General features: G+C 45.2%; 1 protein-coding gene across 2 annotated transcripts; it reads right to left on the reverse strand.

Moving 5' to 3' along the window:
* Positions 1-2,319: 2,319 nt before the first annotated feature.
* Positions 2,320-17,454, reverse strand: LOC136779146 (paired box protein Pax-6-like). Of its 2 annotated transcripts, none has more exons than XM_066736539.1 (6): positions 16,352-17,454; positions 12,094-12,270; positions 6,324-6,464; positions 5,087-5,491; positions 3,447-3,631; positions 2,320-3,324 (listed from the first exon to the last, which is right to left on the reverse strand). In XM_066736539.1, exons 1-6 carry the CDS (start codon positions 16,920-16,922, stop codon positions 2,773-2,775), a joined length of 2,031 nt encoding a protein of 676 aa, XP_066592636.1. In that variant the 5' UTR covers positions 16,923-17,454; the 3' UTR covers positions 2,320-2,772. The 2 variants fall into 2 exon arrangements, with proteins under 2 accessions (XP_066592636.1, XP_066592645.1); XM_066736548.1 differs by having other exon boundaries at positions 3,003-3,307.
* Between the last annotated feature and the right edge of the window lie 3,227 nt (positions 17,455-20,681).

Genomic DNA, 20,681 nt, shown 5'->3' on the forward strand with positions numbered 1-20,681 from the left:
CTGCGAGGAGGTTTAAGAGGGAATGTTGAAAGTTTTATTCGATCGGGAAAGCCACGCACGAGGCACACGAGGGGCGCGAGAACGCCTGTTCTTTGGATATCTGCGGACCATTTTCGTTTAATTGATCGTTCCACCGGACGTGGATATGTGACTCGTGGATCGGACCGCGATATCAGCTCGGCGCTTTCAATGGGCACTGGACGAGCCAATTAGCTCCGTTGCAATGCTCAGGTTTGTCCTCGAGCGTCCTTCTCCCCTCGACGCCGCGTCCCTTCTCGCTTTCCAACCCTCTCCGCAGGCGCATTCCCGGACTCTATGTGTGCGACCTGGAAGGCTTCCGGGCTCAATCGGGACATTAACGGACCCAGGGGACACTGGGAACGGAACACGGAATCGCTCTCCTATCTTATCCGCGCACAACTTTATAGCCGGGTCGACTCTAATTGGGCAAGAAATCATCGGCCACTCCTCTTCTCGCTCGCGCGCAGCCTCCGAGTATCCTGTGTATATATATGTATACTAATCCACGATTTCTCGCGCGTATTATTGCGGAGCTCGCCAGATTTGTCCACCCACTCGACTTCGTTAACCGGCAGGTGGATCTTTTCACCTATAAACTAACACGAGTTCTTTTTTTTCTGCCAAAGAATTTCGGAGAAATTGGTCGACGTATAATTAAGCTGTAATCGAGGGGTAAATTAGGGGATTCCGGAGAATCGGACCGGGGACCGTAAAGGATTCAGTCTCACGATGCGAAATCTGGTAGCGGAGGATATTTTGAAAGAAAAAACATAAGAATGGAGGGATGGCGAAGATGGTTGAACAATTTTTGTAAGAATCGCGAGGGTGAGGGGTGGTTGCATCATAAAAGTGTAATTTATCAAGAATTTTCACCTTTGTCAGATTCCTATATATACAGTCGCAGAAAAACTATCAAAATATTCTATACAAAAACGTTAAAAAATTCTAAAGGACTATAGAGAAATAATTTATTGTTTATTTTAAAAAATGCAGGGGTGAAGGGTGACCACACTATAATCTACAACTCATCATTACTCCACGCACACAACATAACTGCGCATTCTCTCTTAGAAAAGTGTGGACAAAACTCGGTAAGCAAGAAAGAATAACGAATTAAGGAATATACCGCACGAGGCAGGTGATGAGTGTAATTTTATTGAAGAATCTCGGGATCCCAAGGGTGGATATATCGCGAGCGTGCAGCTTATCATTGTTTCTCGCGCACGTCAGATTTGCAGTGTCTCTCTCTCTCTCTCTCTCGGAGAGAAATGCATATAGAGTCCATTGCGGGTTGGACGTCTCCTAGCAGTTGGCGATTTACTGCGCACGAAAAGGTGCGCTCTCTCGGCAGGCAATATCTCATTGAGAAAGGAGGAGGTGACTTTAACGCGGCCCTCGACTCTCGTGAGCAATCGCTGAGCTGAGAGCTGAGACGGCACGGCCGACGTACCGGTAAGAGTAAGATCGTTAATCTTTCCGCGCCGATCGGTCTCAGATAGTAATTGTTACGTTCTCGTTCCTCCCGGCTGACTGCTCTCCTATATACAGTCGTCTCTTTTCAACTTACCTCCCCTGAACTCGCGCCAATCGCTTCCTCGGTGTGTGCCCTCTGTCGACTGACTAGCTGCTCGCTGCTTCTTTCTTTTATGGTGGGAGTGCCGACGAGGGCTCAACCACCACCGGTGTTAATGCCTTTGGCAAGTTTGTTCGCATTACAATACCGACGATCTGTTCCCCTCCCTCTTACACGCACACACTCGCTCTTATCCACCGTTCAAAGCCCCCTCATCCCCCCACCCCCATCCAAATGGAAACAGACCGCTCGTAAATTTGGAGCTCGGCCTACCCGTTGACGGAGACCACGATATCGCGCGAGTGGCGCGCGGCAGACGTCCCTGCAGTTTTCGTAAGCACGAGTGTCGTCCCTACAGCAACCAGTTCCCTCGGAAATTCCTTATTCGCGCGACGCTTTGAAATCCGTAGATTCGCGTTAATCGCGGATGAGACCCGGCGGCCGTCACCCTTCCACCTCACTCACCAGTTTACGCGGCTGCTGCTGCTGCTGGTCGCGTCCTGAATCGCTCTCGGGATCGGTATACGTTCGCCGATCGCGAAAGCGCACTCTCGCACAGCCATACATGTATATACGATATATACGGAGAAAGTAAGAGTAACACAGAAGAGTCGTTTAAATAAAACTCGTATTAACAGAAGTCGTACAGGATTATATTAAAGCTAAACTAGTCGCGCGTCGCTAGACGCAGTCGAATCTCTATATATATATATTTGTGTGTATATGTATATATATATATATATATATATATATATATATAGGTTTTACCTTTTAGATTCGTTAGGACTAGTTCCAAGTGAGTCCGGACGTCGGTCCGCAACCCCATCCCAAATCCCAAACGGGAGGAGCCCCCGTGCGGTCGTTGAACATCTCCAAGGATAACGGGAGGCTCTCATCGCTTTTTATACACAATATTAACCTCGGAGAGTGATGACATGGTTTTTTAATGTTACAGATAACGCTATAGCTTATCGGTATTTAATATTATAACGCAGTCCAGACGAGATTGCGTGGTACAGGACTTTCTAGACTGAGATTAGGTAGGATATGTCTGTATATATATATATATATATATATATATATATGCATGTAGCGATAGATGATGAGTTAGAGAAAGGATAAAAAGGTATGGGTGAGGGGGGGGGGGGGCTAAGGATCTCTCTAGCAATTGTGCTCTCTCAACGGTCGTGCTTGGTCAGTTCCAGGGGCTGCTGGTTATCCGTCCAGTGGTCCCTCCAGGCGACCGGCGACGACGCGGTTTCCTGATCAGAGTCCTGCACGTCGATTTCCTCGTCCTCGTCGTCCTCGGCGTCCCCGGATTCAAAGTCCATCTTCTTGGGGTCGCTCTCGTTATTCCTAACGGCGGTGGTGGTAGTGGTACCAGGGCCAGGACTGCTGGAGAGCCTCGAGGAGGTATCGCCCACCAGCTGACTGATCATTCGGAAGGCCGAGGGCTTCCGCTCCTGAGGCGCGGTCTGCCTGATCCCTTCCGGTATGCTCGTTCTATTGGGCAACGGCGCAACGGAGGACGCCGTGACCGCCCTGAAGGCGCTAGTTTCGCCGCCCATTCCGCTGCTGATGGAACAACCTGCCGTACGGACCATTTCCAGCGCGGATCCTGAAGGCGGCTGCTGCGGCGGTGGCGGCGGCGGCGGCGGCGGTGGCGAACGTTTTAAGAGGTTCATTCTCTGGTGACGACGCCACTTTGCACGTCTGTTGGAAAACCAAACCTAAGAGTCACGAGTTAGGTCGTTAGAAGGTAAGCTCGTGGTCGTCGCGATGCGAACTGTGCGATTCCGCGCAGCTCAGCGTCCTCGGCTGGCTCGAGGTAAACTCGTCCGGTCTGCCTCACCTGAACTCGGGCTTCCGACAACGACGTCTTCGACGCTAGTCGCTCCCGCGTCGAGACGCAGGGGTAGTGCGAGCGCTCAAACTCCTTCTCCAGCTCCTCCAGTTGTTCCGGGCTGAAGGTCGTTCGGTTCCTCCGGAACTTTGGCTGTTCCGAACCGTCCAGACTCCCATCGTCGCCCTCGCCGTCTGTAAGCAAGCGACGGATCGCAATTTCTGTTATATATAACGCGATCTCTGTATTCGTCTATCGGATGATGCTGATGTAAATTGTCAGCTATTCGAGATTCCTATAACTTCGGTCATTGAACCGATATACTTCTATATATATGATGGTTTTTCTTTGCCCAATCGTGGCGAACCAAATTTATTCAATTCGGTTTGTCGCTTTATTTTCTCCAACCATCCGTGTGTGTGTATGTGTGTGTGTGTGTGTGTGTGTGTACTCGAAGCAATTGTGCCTGTGATCAGTGGTGCGTTGCGATTATGAAAGGTAGGAATTATGAAACGGACACGAGGTAGTCTTAACGCAACACACTCCGAGGGTTGTAGTTGGATCGGCGCGATTATCCGTCGACGTATAATTGCAAATTCAACAAGAGCTATACATTTCTTGTTGGTACCATTGCGAGAAATTATATACCGACCGAAACTACTCCGTATAGACTCTCGCCGGTGCAGTGGTCGTTTCTGTCGAAGGGGTGAACGTGCGTGTTTGTTGCTTTCTGTGTAGAACAAATTCGCAAATAGCCTCGGGCAGCCTATAGTTGCCACTTCTCTATGTATATATATATATATATATATATATATACAATATATAGCTATATGTATATACAGCGAATGCTCCGCTGGCAGGAAGATATATCGAGAAAATCATATCACGCGATATATTAGCGAGCGTCGTTATATCACGTAGGAAGTGTGAACTACGCAAGTGTCACATTATTTTCAGATATACGACAGTTCCATAGATCATACGCTAGATGGGATTATAGACTTTGTACCATTCGGCATTAGCATAAAGCAGGAAATAACGTAACGTTCGAGTACTCGGAATCTATATAGAGCGCGAAGAGAAAAATTATAAAAAAAAGTACAATGACAAAATTTCCATCAACTCGAACCAACCACGGAGGCGACGGAACATTGAGAAATTGAACGAGTAAATATTCGAAAAATCCAGTTCCGATCGCGAGGAAAGTGTAAATGAGTGTAATTTCGTCGAAGGAGTTACGGACAAAATGGCGAATCGTCGAGTATTCGTCATTACGGAGGCGTTATGGAGAATCGATAGGGCATGCCCGATCGCGATTGTGATTTGGCGTGGTGGGGTGGCCAAATGGCCAATTGGTAGCACGCGAAGGCCCATTATCGCCCGGGAGTCGGGGCACCCTCGGGTAGCCAATTCCCGCGATTCAGGGGCGCGGCCGCCGCTACCAAATCTATATATACACACTATATATGTATACTGCATATACCGTAATCCCAACAACGGGAAATTATCCTCGAGCTACCGCCAGAGTGCAGCGATTAACTCGCAACAGTGTCAGCAATTGCATACCATATCGTTAAGATTGCATGGACAATATTTTTGCGACGTACAAAAGTATGATAAAATACGAAGAAGAAGATACGTTCCATTACCTTGCAAATAACCCCGAGCAATGGCGTCAGCGTGAAGCGCGTGGTCGCCGCTGGAGGCGGAGGCCGCCGCTGCGGCCGCTGCAGCGGCGGCCGCGGCCGCGGCGCCGGGGCTCAGGGACGGCGGCAGCAGCAGGGCTGCTGAGGCCGCGCCGGAAATTCCGGAAGCCAGCGGCGGCAGCATCCAAGGATGACCCGCCGCGGCTGGTCCCGTTGGCCATCCACTCGGCAAGTGATGACTCGACGTTGGGTGCTGATGCGCAGAATTGAAGTACGGATGCGGACCAGCCGCGTAGAGGCCGTAGCCAGCGGCCCTCGCAAATTCCGCCGCTGCCCTTTCCGCAGCTCGGTTCCGCAATATCCGGTTTATGCTGCTGACCGATGGCGCCGTTGCGTTGCTGCAAACGCCTGAAACATTTTTGCCCCAAATTTATCGTAAATCATATACATATAAGGAACACCGCGCTGGTACACCGTTATAGTCTTGGCGTACCGATTACTCGCGCATATATATATATATATATACATATATCGCACGTGTGTATGTGTGGTTTGTCAAAGCATGAATGGAAAAAATGAAAGGGAAGAAAGGAAGACCGGAGGATTTCATGGAGAACCGAGCGATTCTTTGAATATTTTCTTGAATGATTTAGCGTGTCTGTGCCAGGAGGTGTATAGCGAGTCCATTCACGTTTGGCGTGGAAAGTTCTCTTTATTAGAATTTCCTGGCCATGCGCTACTCGTGACGTAGTTCCGGTTTTGGGCGAGTCTCGCCTGTCGATGATGTACGAGCTGTACGGGGCCCCATTATGGCACAGTATACATATATATATATACATATATCGCATTCTAATGTAAAACAGAATACAGATCGGTCTCGGTGGCCTGCCTGGCGCGTTCCAGCAGATCTTCCGGGAGAAAGCTACGCTGCTGCCTGCGTGTATAGATATAGGCTACTCGATAACTATAATAATCCACCTATTACCTATTAGAACGGTGCTAAAATCTTGTTTATTGCTCCTGAGCAACCAAGGTGTATCTCGACGTTCTTATAACTTATTCACTCGCTTCAGCGACCAATTAATGTTCCACAGGCACGCTTGGAAGTCGATCTTGCGAAATCTTCGGCTTCGTCTAATCGTTTGTTATATATATATATATATATATATATATATATATATATGCATGTATGTATATGTGGTTGATACAGCTATTTTTCAAGAGAATTTACATTCTTTACCTTCCGAGATCAGTCGTTCCCGGATTTCCCATGCGAAAATCGTCGGATTCTCTCGCTTGTACTGCTCGATCTTGGCTACCACGGCAGGTGTTGCCACTTTCGGCTTGCTACCACCGATCAGACCGGGTGGCCGTAGGGTTCCTGAAACCAGAAGCACATGTATCTATTAAAGCCTGTCGAGCATGCAACAAACGAATATACAATTATTTCCTTCGCTTTCTCCATGCTTTTAACAGATTCTGTCAATCACGATTAATATGTAATGGGATTGAGATGCACTGGACGCAATCGTACCTGGCGAGACAAGGATCTTTTTCTTGGAAATATTGTGCCCAGTGGTATAAGCTAAGTGTGCAAAGTTTGACACGACCAATCATAGGAATTACCCACCCACTCGTCGCGCCAACTATATATATATTGATAAAATCGGCTTCGACCGATCGGCCAGGACGCCAGTGTCAATAAAACATTTACCCATGACGAATGGGAGTTTCGTTCGATGTCATTTTATAACGTCTCGGATGGCATCGATTTAAGAAAGAGTGTTTCGCAGCTCGTGTTTGTTCAATCGTAATAATTTTTATTGGAAATTATTACCGGTTCGATTCTACAGTGCTTTTGATGTACAGAAAACTATTATATTTTCGAAGGTTGGATTCTTCGATTTAATTCTATGATATCTCGAACAGAATCGACCGAAGAAAAGGATCGAGAAATTAATGTTTTGTCCAATTGGAATAGTTTTTTTTAGAAATTATTACCGATCTAATTTTACAAACTTTTTAATATACAGAAAAATACATTTTGGAAGGTTGGACTCTTTGATTTAATTCTGTAATATTGTGAACAGAATCGACTGAAAAATAGCATCGAACAATTAACGTTTTGTTCAAATGGAATATTTTTGTTAGAAATTATTACCGATCTAATTCTACAAACTTTTTAATATACAGAAAAATACATTTTGGAAGGTTGGACTCTTTGATTTAATTCTGTAATATTTTGAACAGAATCGACTGAAAAAGAGCATCGAACAATTAACGTTTTGTCCAAATGGAATATTTTTTTTAGAAATTATTACCGATCTAATTCTAGAAATTTTTCAATATACAAAAAACAATATTTTAGAAGGCTAAATTCTTCTACTAATTTCTATCATTTTTCGAACAAAATTTACTCGAACAAGAGTGTCTCGCAATTATCAACGTTGGTCCAATCGCAATACTTTTTATCAGATACTATTACCGATCTATTTCTGCAGTCCTTTTTATAAATCAGAGTCAATCTTTCGCAGGTCAATTTCTTCGACAAAATATGAGTTTTAATAATTTCGTTGGGTAAAAGTTGGATGAGAAAATCTCGTCTTCGTCTTATTACCGATCATGTACGATGATTAACGATGCTATTAAACGACTTTTCTCTCTCTCTCTCTCTCTCTCCCTCTTGCCTGCTTTACGTCACTCTCTGCTTTTTTGTTTTGCAATCAATGGCCAGTAATTTGGATTGACATTTTTTGGTCAACACTGAGCATGATATAGTGCAATAATAAAAGTATACCAATTCACTGAAATTAGCTTCACGCTTGATCCGACGTCTATACATTTTGTCCGCGTCAAGGTTTATCATAAGTTTTAGCGTCCATTTCACTACAAGTGCGATTTTACGACGTCGATTTTACGAGAACGTGGAAAACACTTATTCCACGCGCTATATGGAGTGAGCCACGACTATTTTAAGTATATAAACGTACTTTGCGCTATCCACATAAAATTAGTCGATTCGGAAAATGGCGGGATCGCTCGTAAAACGCCAGTGGAGTGTGCTTCGTTAAGCAGATCGATCGGCAAAAACCTCCTTAACTATAAATGCACACATACATGTATAATATACTCCGTGCCGTATAGAAAATGGTGCGAAAAAAGGGTAAATTCATGGAAGAAAAATTATTCATTTATATAATCCTCACACTGTAATACTTTATTTTCTAAACTTATAACGACAGAGCAGTGAGTAACTTTGCAATAACCCATGACTTTCGTTCTAGATTTACATATTTAATTTTACAACAATTCCGTACTACCAATAACTATCTATTTATTCTTTCGCAGTCCAGTGTAAATTTACAACGACGATCGTAGGCTGCAGAGTTACTCACGACACTCGTTTTACTTTAATAAAAATCTTTCCAACAGTGTACATACTATAAAATGAATGCGACTCAACGTTGAGAGCTAAACAAAATATCCATTATACTCGCTACATATTAATTTCGTATATAAACAATCAAACATTGATACACAAGAATCATATACATTTAAACAAATGACGATTAATTATCGCAAAGCGTTCGATAATAAAATTTGACGTTAAACAGTCTCTACTTTTGCTCATCGCACATACATATATATACATATATATTAGCGAAGGATCGAGGAAGCAGCGAACGATAATGTTGCGAGGACGCGAATCGCGAGCGAGGCTGCGCGTGCAACCGCGATTTCGTCTGGATGCGCGTGTGTGCAGTTGTGCGATTCGTGCCAGGGGCTTTTACTCGTCAATGTCCAGAAGCTGAACCTTCGGAGTAGTCTGGCAAGGTAATGGAAACCAGAGGCGCAGGCAGACTTGAACAATTATCGGTCGTTACGTACTATTATTAATAACAATAATGACGGCTAAAGCTGGCAGGGTATCGCGTGCGCTCCCACGGGTAAAGTGCGTGCCAGGTATAAACGATGTACCCACCTAATAGGTATCCATGCCTCGAGCAAATTCCTTGCCCCACCCCCCCTTCTTTCTCTCTCTCTCTCTCTCTCTCTCTCTCTCTCTCTCTCTCTCTCAATGCCCTTCTTCGGCTCTCCTCCTGTCCCCCCGCGACTCTCCCCCCTTTTCCACCATCCCTATCTCACGCAGCGAGTTTTCGGGGCCCGTGTTTTAATAAGAGAAACCGCACGATCACGCAAATTCGCCGCCACTCGCTGGACAATTTGCTCTGTTCGCGCTTCAACAACGGAATCCGCCGACACTCGCCTCTATTGTTATACGCACACACACTCATACACGGAGAACGGGCAACTCTCAGATGGATATCGAGGCGATTGTACGCTGCAAATAGCGCGGAATCGTCACATGACGATAGTTTCGATATTCAACGATGCATATACTCCTGCTAATATATATATGTACGTGTTTCAGAGAGCAAATATTTAAATACTTCCATCAAAACAGACGCTCATCGACGAAGATTTGTTCGCTCCGATTAATCAAACTCACTAGGATTTTAATTTTATTCTACGAATTTCGTTATCCAAACTTGTGTCTTCAGCAACGCGTGCTAGGTTGGTTAGTTTTCTTTTTCTTGATTTATTCAACGCTATACATAACACTATTATATGCGGATTCAAGAGTAATTCGCTTTTTATTTCATCGAGTCACTGGTGCACACCGAGTACACTATTCCACGTGTATATTTTCTTCGATAAGACATAAATACAGACGCGTGAATTTTGCCATGGTTCATTTCTAGATTTGCTATAGATTTATTCGTGTTTCAATAACAGTAGTATATTTCTCTCTGAGAGCACGCTCTGCGTGGAGAAAGAGCGTTTTGCTTCGAAATGGCACGAGATTCAATTACAATAATTATAGTGGAAAGGCGGTGATGGCGGAGGGGGGGGGGGGGGGGGGAGTTGCAAGCTTCGAAATTTTTTACGAGCGAGCAAAATGAGCAGTTGCGCGTAGATTCCGTTGTAACTCTCTCGAGGGATGGTGGCTCGCGACGCGTTACGGTTTGTCCATTAGCTCTTGAATTAGGAGCGAGAGCGGTAGCTAATGCTTTCATCGATCCTCGATCCTTTCATCCGCACGTGCTGGATCCACCATGGTCACACCTCGATTTTCCGCCCGAGGCACAGCGCCTCGCTTCTTGATTGGGTCCTGCCGGGACCGATTCGTTAAGCGCTCGCTACTCGCGTGATACAATCACGAGCTTCGACAAATCCACTCGCTTGCCCGCCAAATTAATCGAAACCCTTTCGTTCCTTCAGAAAAATTCACCCAAACCCTCCCTCCCCCCTCTACATCGATTTCAAAAGATTCCAAAATTTATCCATGAACACTCTTCGTTTGCATCACTCCAAACTCCACTTAAAACCTAAAACAGTAACACCCAACGATAACGCAATAATTAATACACACTCTGATAACAAAAATATCCCCGCATGACATCCTGGGAATGTTCCCTGAACATCGTGTGCTCGTAACACCAGGGTAACACGCAGCGCTAAAAATTTGCAGGATTTCCAAGCGTCGATGAATAATTTATTTAGGCCTGATTGATTTTTCTCAAGTATATATACATACATACATATATATATATATATATAATATAGTATAGCGTGGTGATTTAACGCGTGATATTTATCGAGCGATTATTCTCGACGCTCCGATAAAGATCGGAGGTGCGATCGATAAGATCTATACGCGTTGCTTCGGCATCACGCGCGCTTGCAGATAAACCGTCTTTCACGCGAGATTTTGGTATCGTTTGGGGTATACGCGCCGAGGGTGATACTTTTATGGAGGAAGTTGGGCTCGAGAGTTCCGGAAGTCGTGCTGGTCGAGGGAAAAGAATGAGAAAGTTGGGAGGGAATCGCGAGTGGTGGATGAATGAGAGGAGTGGATGAGGGGTAGGGGAAGGGGGGGGGGACGAAACGGGTTCGCCGGATTAATTGTTGGCCGCAGTTAAGTAATTGGTCGGTCAATTATGGTGCATTACATTGGGCCCGAGACGCCTAAGGAGTGCGTATCCACACGGGATGAAGACATTACCGCGAGCCGAGAGAGCAGGAACGGTATTTTTACGAGCTGCTCGTAAACTTAACGAGGACCGAGTATAGTAGCAGCAGCACCTTCGTCTCTCCGCTATATACATGCAACTCGACGGGCTCGGCCCGGCTAAAACCGATGCGGTGGCGAGTCGTTTCTCCTTTTTCTTCCACTGCTCCCTCCCCCCTCGTTGAAAACTTTTTTTATTACACCACTCCTACTATATATATAGAGCCGAGAAACTCGTCGCTTTCCACAAAATTTCACCGCACCTGTGCGCGTATCGCAATTTGATTCTGACTCCCCTAAAATATTGGAATGCAAAATTTTCGTAAATACTGCACAAAGTACAAGAAATCTTGAGCGTATACAATGTGGCAAAGCGCTATCAATCTGTGAGAAAATCATCTCGTCTGGAAGATTTTACGATTCGTAAATCTTTCGTCGGTTGGGGGACGGTCGGCGTTGAAAATATAACTAAAGGAGGGGGGGGGGGGGGGAGTTTGTTTTGTACAAGAGAGGATAATATACCAGGTGAAAATGGTAATTAATTGAGCGGCGCGAGATTGATAAAGCGGTAAAAGAGTCGAGCGACAAAGTCGGAAGGAAGAATTTCAATTAACGCGCTTGTATAAGCCGGGAGTGCGTAGCCTGATTGGTTTTTACGACTGTAAGGCTGATTAATTTTTACGATCTTACCCAGAGAGCGCCTAAGTTGCTGGACCTAATTTAATCGAGTTTAGAAACCAAAAAAATAAATCCAGTCGCTTTAAAAGACTTTTTACGACGTATCCTTATTGGCTTCGTGACATTGATTGACCAAGTCAATAAAACGCTATTATAACTTGGGAATGCGATTTTATCATTAATTTACGCCGCGGAATTTAAATTGCTTCCAATGGATGAACGGTGATTTTTCTCGGCGATTTTTGCGTCTTCGACTTACCCAGAAGCTTTGTTACGACGGCTCCCTGTTGGTTCAACGATAGCACGTGATTGGCCAAGTCATTGTAGTGTCGAAGGGCCCCTAGTCCATGCGATAATTCCAGCAGACGTTGTCGCGAGGCTCCATCGCTGTTACCGCTCGCGAATGGACCCGCTGTGCAATTCTGCAGACTAGCTCCTGAAAAATTATTATTCTCTTCAATACCATTTCTTGTCTTGCATTATATAACGCTCTAATACTACATTTTAATATTTTTCTTATAATAACTACCCTTCTCATCATATCTCGATATATTAACACCAGTGCTAATTTTCTCTTTTGAGATTTTTCAGAGAGAATGCTAATGCGTATAGGATCGAATTAAATGGTAGGGATTCATGGATTTGCTGTGAAATTATGAAAACTATGTTGTCCTTGAGACACAATTGTTATGCTTGATTTTTGACAATCTGCTACTGTATACTATAATAAGTGTAAGTTTAATTTTAATGTTTACCCTATATAGTTACCCTTTGCATCATATCCCGATATATTAACACCAGTGCTAATTTTCTCTTTTGAGATTTATCAGAGAGAATGCTAATGCGTAGGATCGAATTAAATGGTAAGGATTGATAGTGTCGAATGAATTTGTTGCGAAATTGTAAAGACTATGTAGTTCTTGGAATACAATTATTATGCTCGATGTTTGACAATCTGCTATGATATACTATCAGTGTAAGCATAATTTCAATATTTCCCAACTACCCTTGTAATAATAATTGGATAAATTAGCAGTAATGACGACATTTAATGTAAAGATTAATTAGTTAAACTGCTATACAGCAAAGGATCGAATAAGACAGCAAGGATGGATGCTGTCAAATGAGTCCGCTGTGAAACTATAAAGGCCAAGTCTTTGAAAAGCAATTATTATGATCAATGTTTGACAATCTGCTACGGTATAACATCAGTGTAAGCTTAATTTTACCATTTTCAGAGGTAAAATAGCGATAATTCGATAAATTAGCTGAGCGTTGATTTTTAATGTTGCGATTAATCAGACAAAATACTGTTGCGAAACTATATTGGTCGGAGGATCGAATAAAGTGGTACTGGCGAATGGATTCGCTGTGTAATTCTGCAGAGAGAGAGAGAGAGAGAGAGAGAGAGAGACTAGCGACTAAAAAACAATTATTATACTTAATACTCAATTTAACGATCCGTTGCAGTATACTCCCAGCTTAAAGGTTAATTTTACTATTTTTAAAGCTACTCTCGTAATAATTCAATAAATTAACAGAGTGCTGATTTTTAGTGTTGCGATTAATCAGCAGAAATGCTGCAGTAAAGGATCGAATAAACTGACAAGGGTGGATCTTGGCGAATGGATCGGCTATGCAATTCTGCGGACTATATATAGTCTGAAAAACAATTATTATCCTCGATAATACTCAACGATCTACCGCAATTACCCCCAGTGTAAGTTTAATTTTACAAATATCAGAATTAGCTTAACGATAACTCGATAAATTGGCAAAAAGAGTCGTGATTCTCATTGTTGCTATTTATCAAGGAAAATACTGTTGCAAAATTCTATTTCTTGGAGGATCGAATAAACAAATAACAGTGGATCCTGGCAAATGGATCTGCTCTATTGAATTCTGCGGACTAGCATATATTGCCTGAAAAACAATTATTATCCTCGATAATACTGAACGATCTACCGCAATTACCCCCAGTGTAAGTTTAATTTTACAAATATCAGAATTAGCTTAACGATAATTCGAAAAATTAGCAAAAAGAGTCGTGAGATTCTCATTATTGCTATTTATGAAGGAAAACACTGTTGCAAAATTCTATTTCTCGCAGGATGGAATAAAGAGGTAAGGATGGATCCTGGCGAAAAGAGACGCGGTGTCGTCGTCGTCGTCGTTGGAACCGGTTTTCGACGAGTATGGCCGATGCTGGTCTTCGCTCCATTTGGTAAGTGTGAAACACGGAAAGTTGGCTGAATACACAGAGCTGCGGTAGCAGCATAGTGGCATACGCCAGTCCACATTAATGGCTTTGGACATTTTTTTATTCGCTGCGTCGAGCCCTCTCACTCGCACTCGCCGTCCTCTCTTATACTCCTCGTCTAATTTTACTGGGTCCTTCCGGACGAAACAATTAACGACGCAGGTCGACTCGAAAGACCAGACCCGAGATTAGCTGAATTAATTAAACGACCAGTCAAACCCTCGGAGACAACGAACGTTCGATTGATCAGGAATTAATTATTCGCCTCCTTCGACACTCTCTCGTTTCAACCCCTTCGACTGCAGTGCGACTCTCGCTATTTTCTTCCACTTTTTTTCATTATATTCCCTGCATCATGTGCTCGAATCCCTCGGTCAACCCTGCTCTCATATATTTAGCTATCAGGGCGTTGTCTCGAAGATCATGCAACTTACACGTGATTCGGCCAATACGTGTTATACCAAAAATATTCATTAAGCTACACGTGAACATTAGCATAATTCATTGTGGGACAGATAACTCCTTATCGAATCAATTAGTATTCCTCTGAGAAAACGTAATTATTGAGGCCACGGTGAATAAACAGAAATCATTGATTATCATTATATCTAAATTCTTGGATCGCTATTCAGCATTTTTGCACTTTCGTTTTTTTGTTTACGGAAAAGAGGGTTGTTTTGGTCGAGAGGATCGAGGATGGTCGGACGAAATTGATGGTTGACCGGAAGGCCGGCCGATCGGACGAGTGCGCGAGTAGAATTTGCAACAATCGGAGGCGGACAAATGTAATTGGTGCGGAGATCAAGGTTGCGACATGCCAGTTTCCCCGATGATTAACGGTGACCGCATGCGAGCCTGTAAGTGCGTCCGCAGGAGCCAAATTGCTCCTTCGAAAACCATGAAACTTCGTTGTCACGCTCGTTTTCCACGTCTCAGCCTCCTCCCCTGCCTTCAACCTTTTTTTCTTAATACCCCAGTGACTCCAGTGGCCTTTTCCCAAAATGAGGAAAAAGTGAGAAAACTGCCTGGCTTTGTTTTGTTTTATTTCTTTCGTTGGTCGAATTCTTCCGGAAACCGTGGCAAACTTTTTCACGTAATTTCCAGCGTAAACTGTTGAAATGGGCCGTTAAGACCAGCCGTGGATGAGAGGCCGCCGCTCGGCGAACGCCGCGAAAGAAAAGCACTCGAACGATGAGAATTTTCCAAGTGGAGAAAAATCGCACGCGCTTCGACGAAACTCATTGTTCGAGAAGCTCGAATCCCTATTTTTTAGAAGTATTACGGCGAGCATTGATATTATTGCCATGATTAGGCCGAATGCTAATTTTTTTAATTGACCTTACGTAATGCTCGTGTGCGTGGCTAACAGAACGATCGCTCGCGAAAATTCGCCTCCGAGCGCTCGTTTCGACGTCTCGCCACTCGCTCGATAAACATGGACTTTTGTTTTTTTCCCCGTAAATTTGTTATTACAGCTTTTGATAAGCAGCGTCGAATCAGACACTCAGGCCCAAAATCAGATTTCACTGTTTCAGGGGATTTTAGTAAATTTCGCTGTACGATTCTTCACTGGGACTCGAATGTCTGAGAGAGACGAGTTTATTACTTGATATATATTCACATTTCCTATATATATATAGGTATATACCAATTAACATAGAGGAGCGAGAAGAGTTTATCAATCGACGGCGTCAAAGCATCCAGATTGTCGCGATCATCGTCGTTTCATCGATTATCGTCTCGTATGTTCAGGTGCGAGAAAGAATTTCGACAAACAAGGAATTTGCGAGAAAATATCGCGAAATATGCTCGATTGCAAGTCTCGCGTGTAATTGGTGCGTGGAAATTGTCGCTGGCGGCTCGGGGACTGACGCACTTTTAGTCCCGAGCGAATCACACGCGTGTGTAATCCTCCATAACTAATATATATATATATCTTAATAAGTACCAAAGGAAGTTTCAGACTTTAACGATGATTCTCGAATTCGAGTGGAAGGCGTAAAGGAACAAGAGCGAAGCGTGTGTAATTTTCGTGTCGAGGCGACTAGACAAAATTATGAACATGTACCGGGAACGAATTTTGTAAACATGGAAACGTTATTGCTGTACCGTTGCTATATACTTCTTCAGCAAATGAATGGACGTAGAAGAAGAGGAAGGAGTTGCAGAAGAAACGAAAATAATACAACGAGTACCAAACTTATATATATATATATATATATATAAGTGCTGAATAAATGAAGCAAACGAAACGAACCGTCGATGAGGGAAGCAGGGGGGACGCTCATCTGCTGATGATGGTGGGCCGAAGGATGCTGATGATGATGTCCAGGATGAACCTGAAGGAGATGCGACCTTGCCTGGGAGAAGGTGGGAGAGGCTGGTTCCCAAGGTCGCGTGACACCAGCACTGCTGGGAGTCTCCTCGTCGGGGCAGCAGAATTTGTCGGAAGTGGCGCGGGCCGCCGGTGGCTGATGGCCTTCCGGATGGTGGCCGTGGCGAAGATGAAGATGATTGTGCGAGGCGCCGTTGGCGTTTTGGCTGCTGGTCGTGCTGCTGTTGCTGTTGTTGTTGTTACCGCTGGCACCTATCTCCGGATTGGCGTTGTTGTTGCTCGTGGCGGTATTGTTATTGTTATTGCTGTTGCTAGTACTATTGTTGGTGGTGGGGCGCGTGCCGGCGCCTGTCGCAGGGCTGCCACTGCCACTAGCACTGCCACTGACACTTCCACTGCCAATGCCGTCGACCTGCACCATCTCGGCGTCGATCGCAGCCGCGGACTTGGCAGAACCGGGAGTAGGTGTCGCGACGCCGCCACCGATCATCATCACCGGCCACCGGAGCCGTCCCCTCTCCTCCTGGACCCACCCCCCTCCACACACCGGGACAATTCTCTCTCTCTCTCTCTCTGACTCGGAATAAATTCACTCTCACTCGTCCCTCTCCTCAGTCCTCGCACTCGCCGCCACTCGCAATACCGAACGTCATCCCGCGGGATCTCGCGAGGCTCCTTCGCGGTTCGCCCCTCGAGGGTGTACGATGGAGGGGGGGGGAGGGGGGAGGGGAACCAGGAAGAGAGTACGGTAGCACCAGACGGAGAGGGTAGTGGCTCTCGTGTTTTTCGTCGAAAGTCCAATGTTTCTCCCCGTGAATCTCCGAGGGTGGTTCTTGGTGTCCCACGTGTGTGTGTGTGTGCGTGCGTGCGTGCGTGCGTGGGTGTGCGGGAGAAAGAGGGCTAATCGGAAGCGCAAGCGCGGCGAGAAGGGAGACGACGAGAGACTCCCTTCTCCTCGTCGTGTCGAGGCTCTCTGGGCTCGCTCGCCGCTCGCGTAGGTAGCGGAGTAAAGGTTCGCGGGTTAACCTGCTCGCGCTCCGCCGGATTCGAGCAGATTGCCTTCCGCTCGGCAGGCTCGAAGCGCAGCCAGACTAGCCTTACCCCCTCTCCACGCGATTCCTCTCCTGACTGCCTCCTCGCGGCCCCCTCCCCCCTCCCCCGCCGGCCGCCGCACCGCACCACCGAGAGAAGGTGAGATCAAGATTTAAGAGGCCGGTGTGCGCGGTGGCCGCCGCCACCGCCGCCGCCGCCACTGTCCCCGGTGCTGGCGCTGCTGCTCCGATGCTGGCGTGCCGGGCGCTGGCACTCGCGCGCTGGTGGGGCTGGCTCCTAGCGACCCGGGCTCCGATTACGCACCCCGCAGGAGGGGACGACCGCTTTAACCAGCCAAGTGCGCACTCGACCGCGCGCATCTGTGACTTTACCCGACGCCCACCGTCCATTATCCCCAGGATCGGCCAATTGGGCCTCTACCCGGGGACGCCCACTCTTCGCTTTTTAACCGCTCCACCACCACCACCCCCCCCCCCCCCCCCCACTAACTCGCTTCGCCTCGGCGATATCATCCTTCGACCGACTCTCTCCCTCCCCCACCTTTATCCTCCGGGACCCCGCGGAGGCCCATAACCACGACTTTATCCTCCCTTGCGCGCCTATTCAACGATCCCTCCAACCCTTCTATCTTCTCACCTTACTTTTTTTCTTTCTTTTACCTAACCTCTTCCTCTTCCACTGAAACCGTCTACCGGAAACTCCGACGCTGATCAGTGTCGTCATGGAATTTAACCGATTGCTCACGCGTCTTGTATACGAACTCTTTGGTATACATCCTCTTATATCGCAATTCTCGCTTCTTTTCTTTCAAGTTTTCAATCCAATATTATACGCAATGCTCTTAACTCTTCCGCTCAAGACTAATTTCTCAACATCCTCGGATTCTTCGATCGATAACTCGACGTTTCATCCAAACGATTGTATTCTCTGTTTCAGAGAGTGTATAGAGTTTGCCGAAGTCTCGTTACAATTTCGCAGACTTGCTGAAATCGTAACGCGCGAGCTACAGTTCAATTACGTTTCTTTCTCGAGCGTATGGACAAGGATGGAGGAAAATGGAGGAAAAGTTGCTGGTGTATTTTCAGAGCGGGTCGGCGATATTCATGAGCAAAAAGCGCGGGAATATCGATCTAGTGCTTTCATACGCCCCACGTCGCTATAAATAATAGCTGTACACATGGAGCATGTGCGAGCACTCGCCTCTCCATCACGCGTATCCGATGGTCAACGTGGGTAGGCGTCGTTTCGGGGGTGCCTCCGGCGAGTTTCTACCCCCCTACCATTTTTTCCCTTCACCCCTAATTGCTCCGGCTGAATAACGCGACTGCATAATGCCCCGCGAGCAATAAAAACTCTCACGAATCGCAAAAAACCATTGGAAAGTCGTTATTATTAATTGTACGGTGGAATATATTTTTCGTGGCTTTAATCCCTCACTCTGGCTACATCGATACAATCGATAGGGGACCATTGGAAATAACGCGCGAGGTTCACGCGACACTGGCATGCAAACCTTATTTTTCGCCGTAAGAATCAAATTATTTTCCACTTATCCACTGGTTTGGAAATTATATTCGGTAAACACACTCGCTCCGTTGATGAAAATTCTCAAGCAGCTTTCGATTCTCGATAAATATATATATGTATATATTGTTGAGCTCTTTATCATGCACGTGATTTTTCGGATTTCACTCGGCCAAAAATGTATTATCATTTTCCTCGTTAATTTGTCTAGAATCGCATCTGGACTATGCAAATATATGTATATCTACTCGTGTCACGCTCGATAGATTTCATACTAGAAAAGCACGTGCTTGGATAACTCGTGGAAAACGTGAGTCTCTACAGCGAGCCCGCTTACATAGTTGGACGATTTGTTTGCCGCTTATCAGAAGACTTGCGCAAATCGATTACGCTACGCGCCGGTCTCTAAAGACGATTCTAAATTATTCAACTATCGCTTCTCTAAGCAATTTAGGAAAACTCGCTAGATATATATATATGTGTGTGTGTGTGTGTGTGTACGTGTGGAAGACTGAAAATGTCATCGTGTCGTTTTTATCGATTATTATCCACGTACAGTGCTCGACAAATACTGCATTCTTTGGTTCCACATATACTCGTGCTCTTCCTATGAATTCGATAATTGCGAGTATGAGTGAGAGAGAAAGAGACAAGGAGATTTTTCTCATAAAGATCGAGTTTCGTTTCCACCGGATAAACGAGCAATAGAACTCGGCTCCATTAATGGATGTTACAGGATTGGTAGGCTCGCTTCCTGTATTAACGTGGCAAAAAGGCTCGGTGAACAAGAATACCGGCACCTTCGGGCTTTTAATGACTAAAATCAAGCAAACGCCTGAGCCTCGCTTGATGTGTGTAATTCGACGAGCCAATTACACATTCAACTTGGCTTTCTTCGTCGTCCGGTTAAATACAAAGATGGAAATTTAGTGAGATCAAAGTTTTAGGTCATTTTTAATTTCGAAATATGGATTTGTTTACTTCGTGTGGCTTATTCTGAAAAAGGGAGTCGATATAATTGAAGTAAATTGGAGGTTTCTTTCGTCGTTTAGTTGCAAGGAAAAATTGAGCAGGATTCTAGATGATTTTCAATCAACAAAAAGGTTTGTTTCATCCGTGTGGCTCATTCTGAAGAAGAGATTCAATATAATTGAAGTAAACTGGAAAGCTATATTTGATTTCTTCGTCGTTCGGTTGGAAAGAAAAAAATTTAACAAGATTCCAGGTGATTTCGAACTAAAAAAAAAATATAAATTTATTTACTCCATGTGGAACTTAATAACAAAACAAATCAGTATAATTCACGCGAAGCGAAGGTTGAATCTGAAGCAGTAAAGCGTACAGAAATTCAGCAAGATAAAAACCTGCAGGTGATATTGAATTAAAAAAAAAAAAAGTAGATTTGCTTACCCCGAGTGGCACACTCTGACGAAGCGAATCAGCATAATTTTCATGGACTGGAGGGTGAATCTCACGCAGTAAAGTCGATATTAAAACGGTAATTAGAAATTCAGATGAAGAAAAATGGTGGGCGGGGAGGGGGTGGGGCGTGAGGGAGGTACCTAGGTATACAGGTCGCGCGAGAATTAAAATTCAAACACGAACGTAGATGCGGGGGTTGATAAATTTTCCGTCAAGGTTTCATCCAACTCCATGTTCGTGCTTGGTCGAGGCG

Source organism: Prorops nasuta, unplaced genomic scaffold, assembly GCF_024137725.1.
Source record: "Prorops nasuta isolate Cenicafe-Biocafe unplaced genomic scaffold, Cenicafe_Pnas_1.2 PNAS00002, whole genome shotgun sequence".
Taxonomy (NCBI): domain Eukaryota; kingdom Metazoa; phylum Arthropoda; class Insecta; order Hymenoptera; family Bethylidae; genus Prorops; species Prorops nasuta.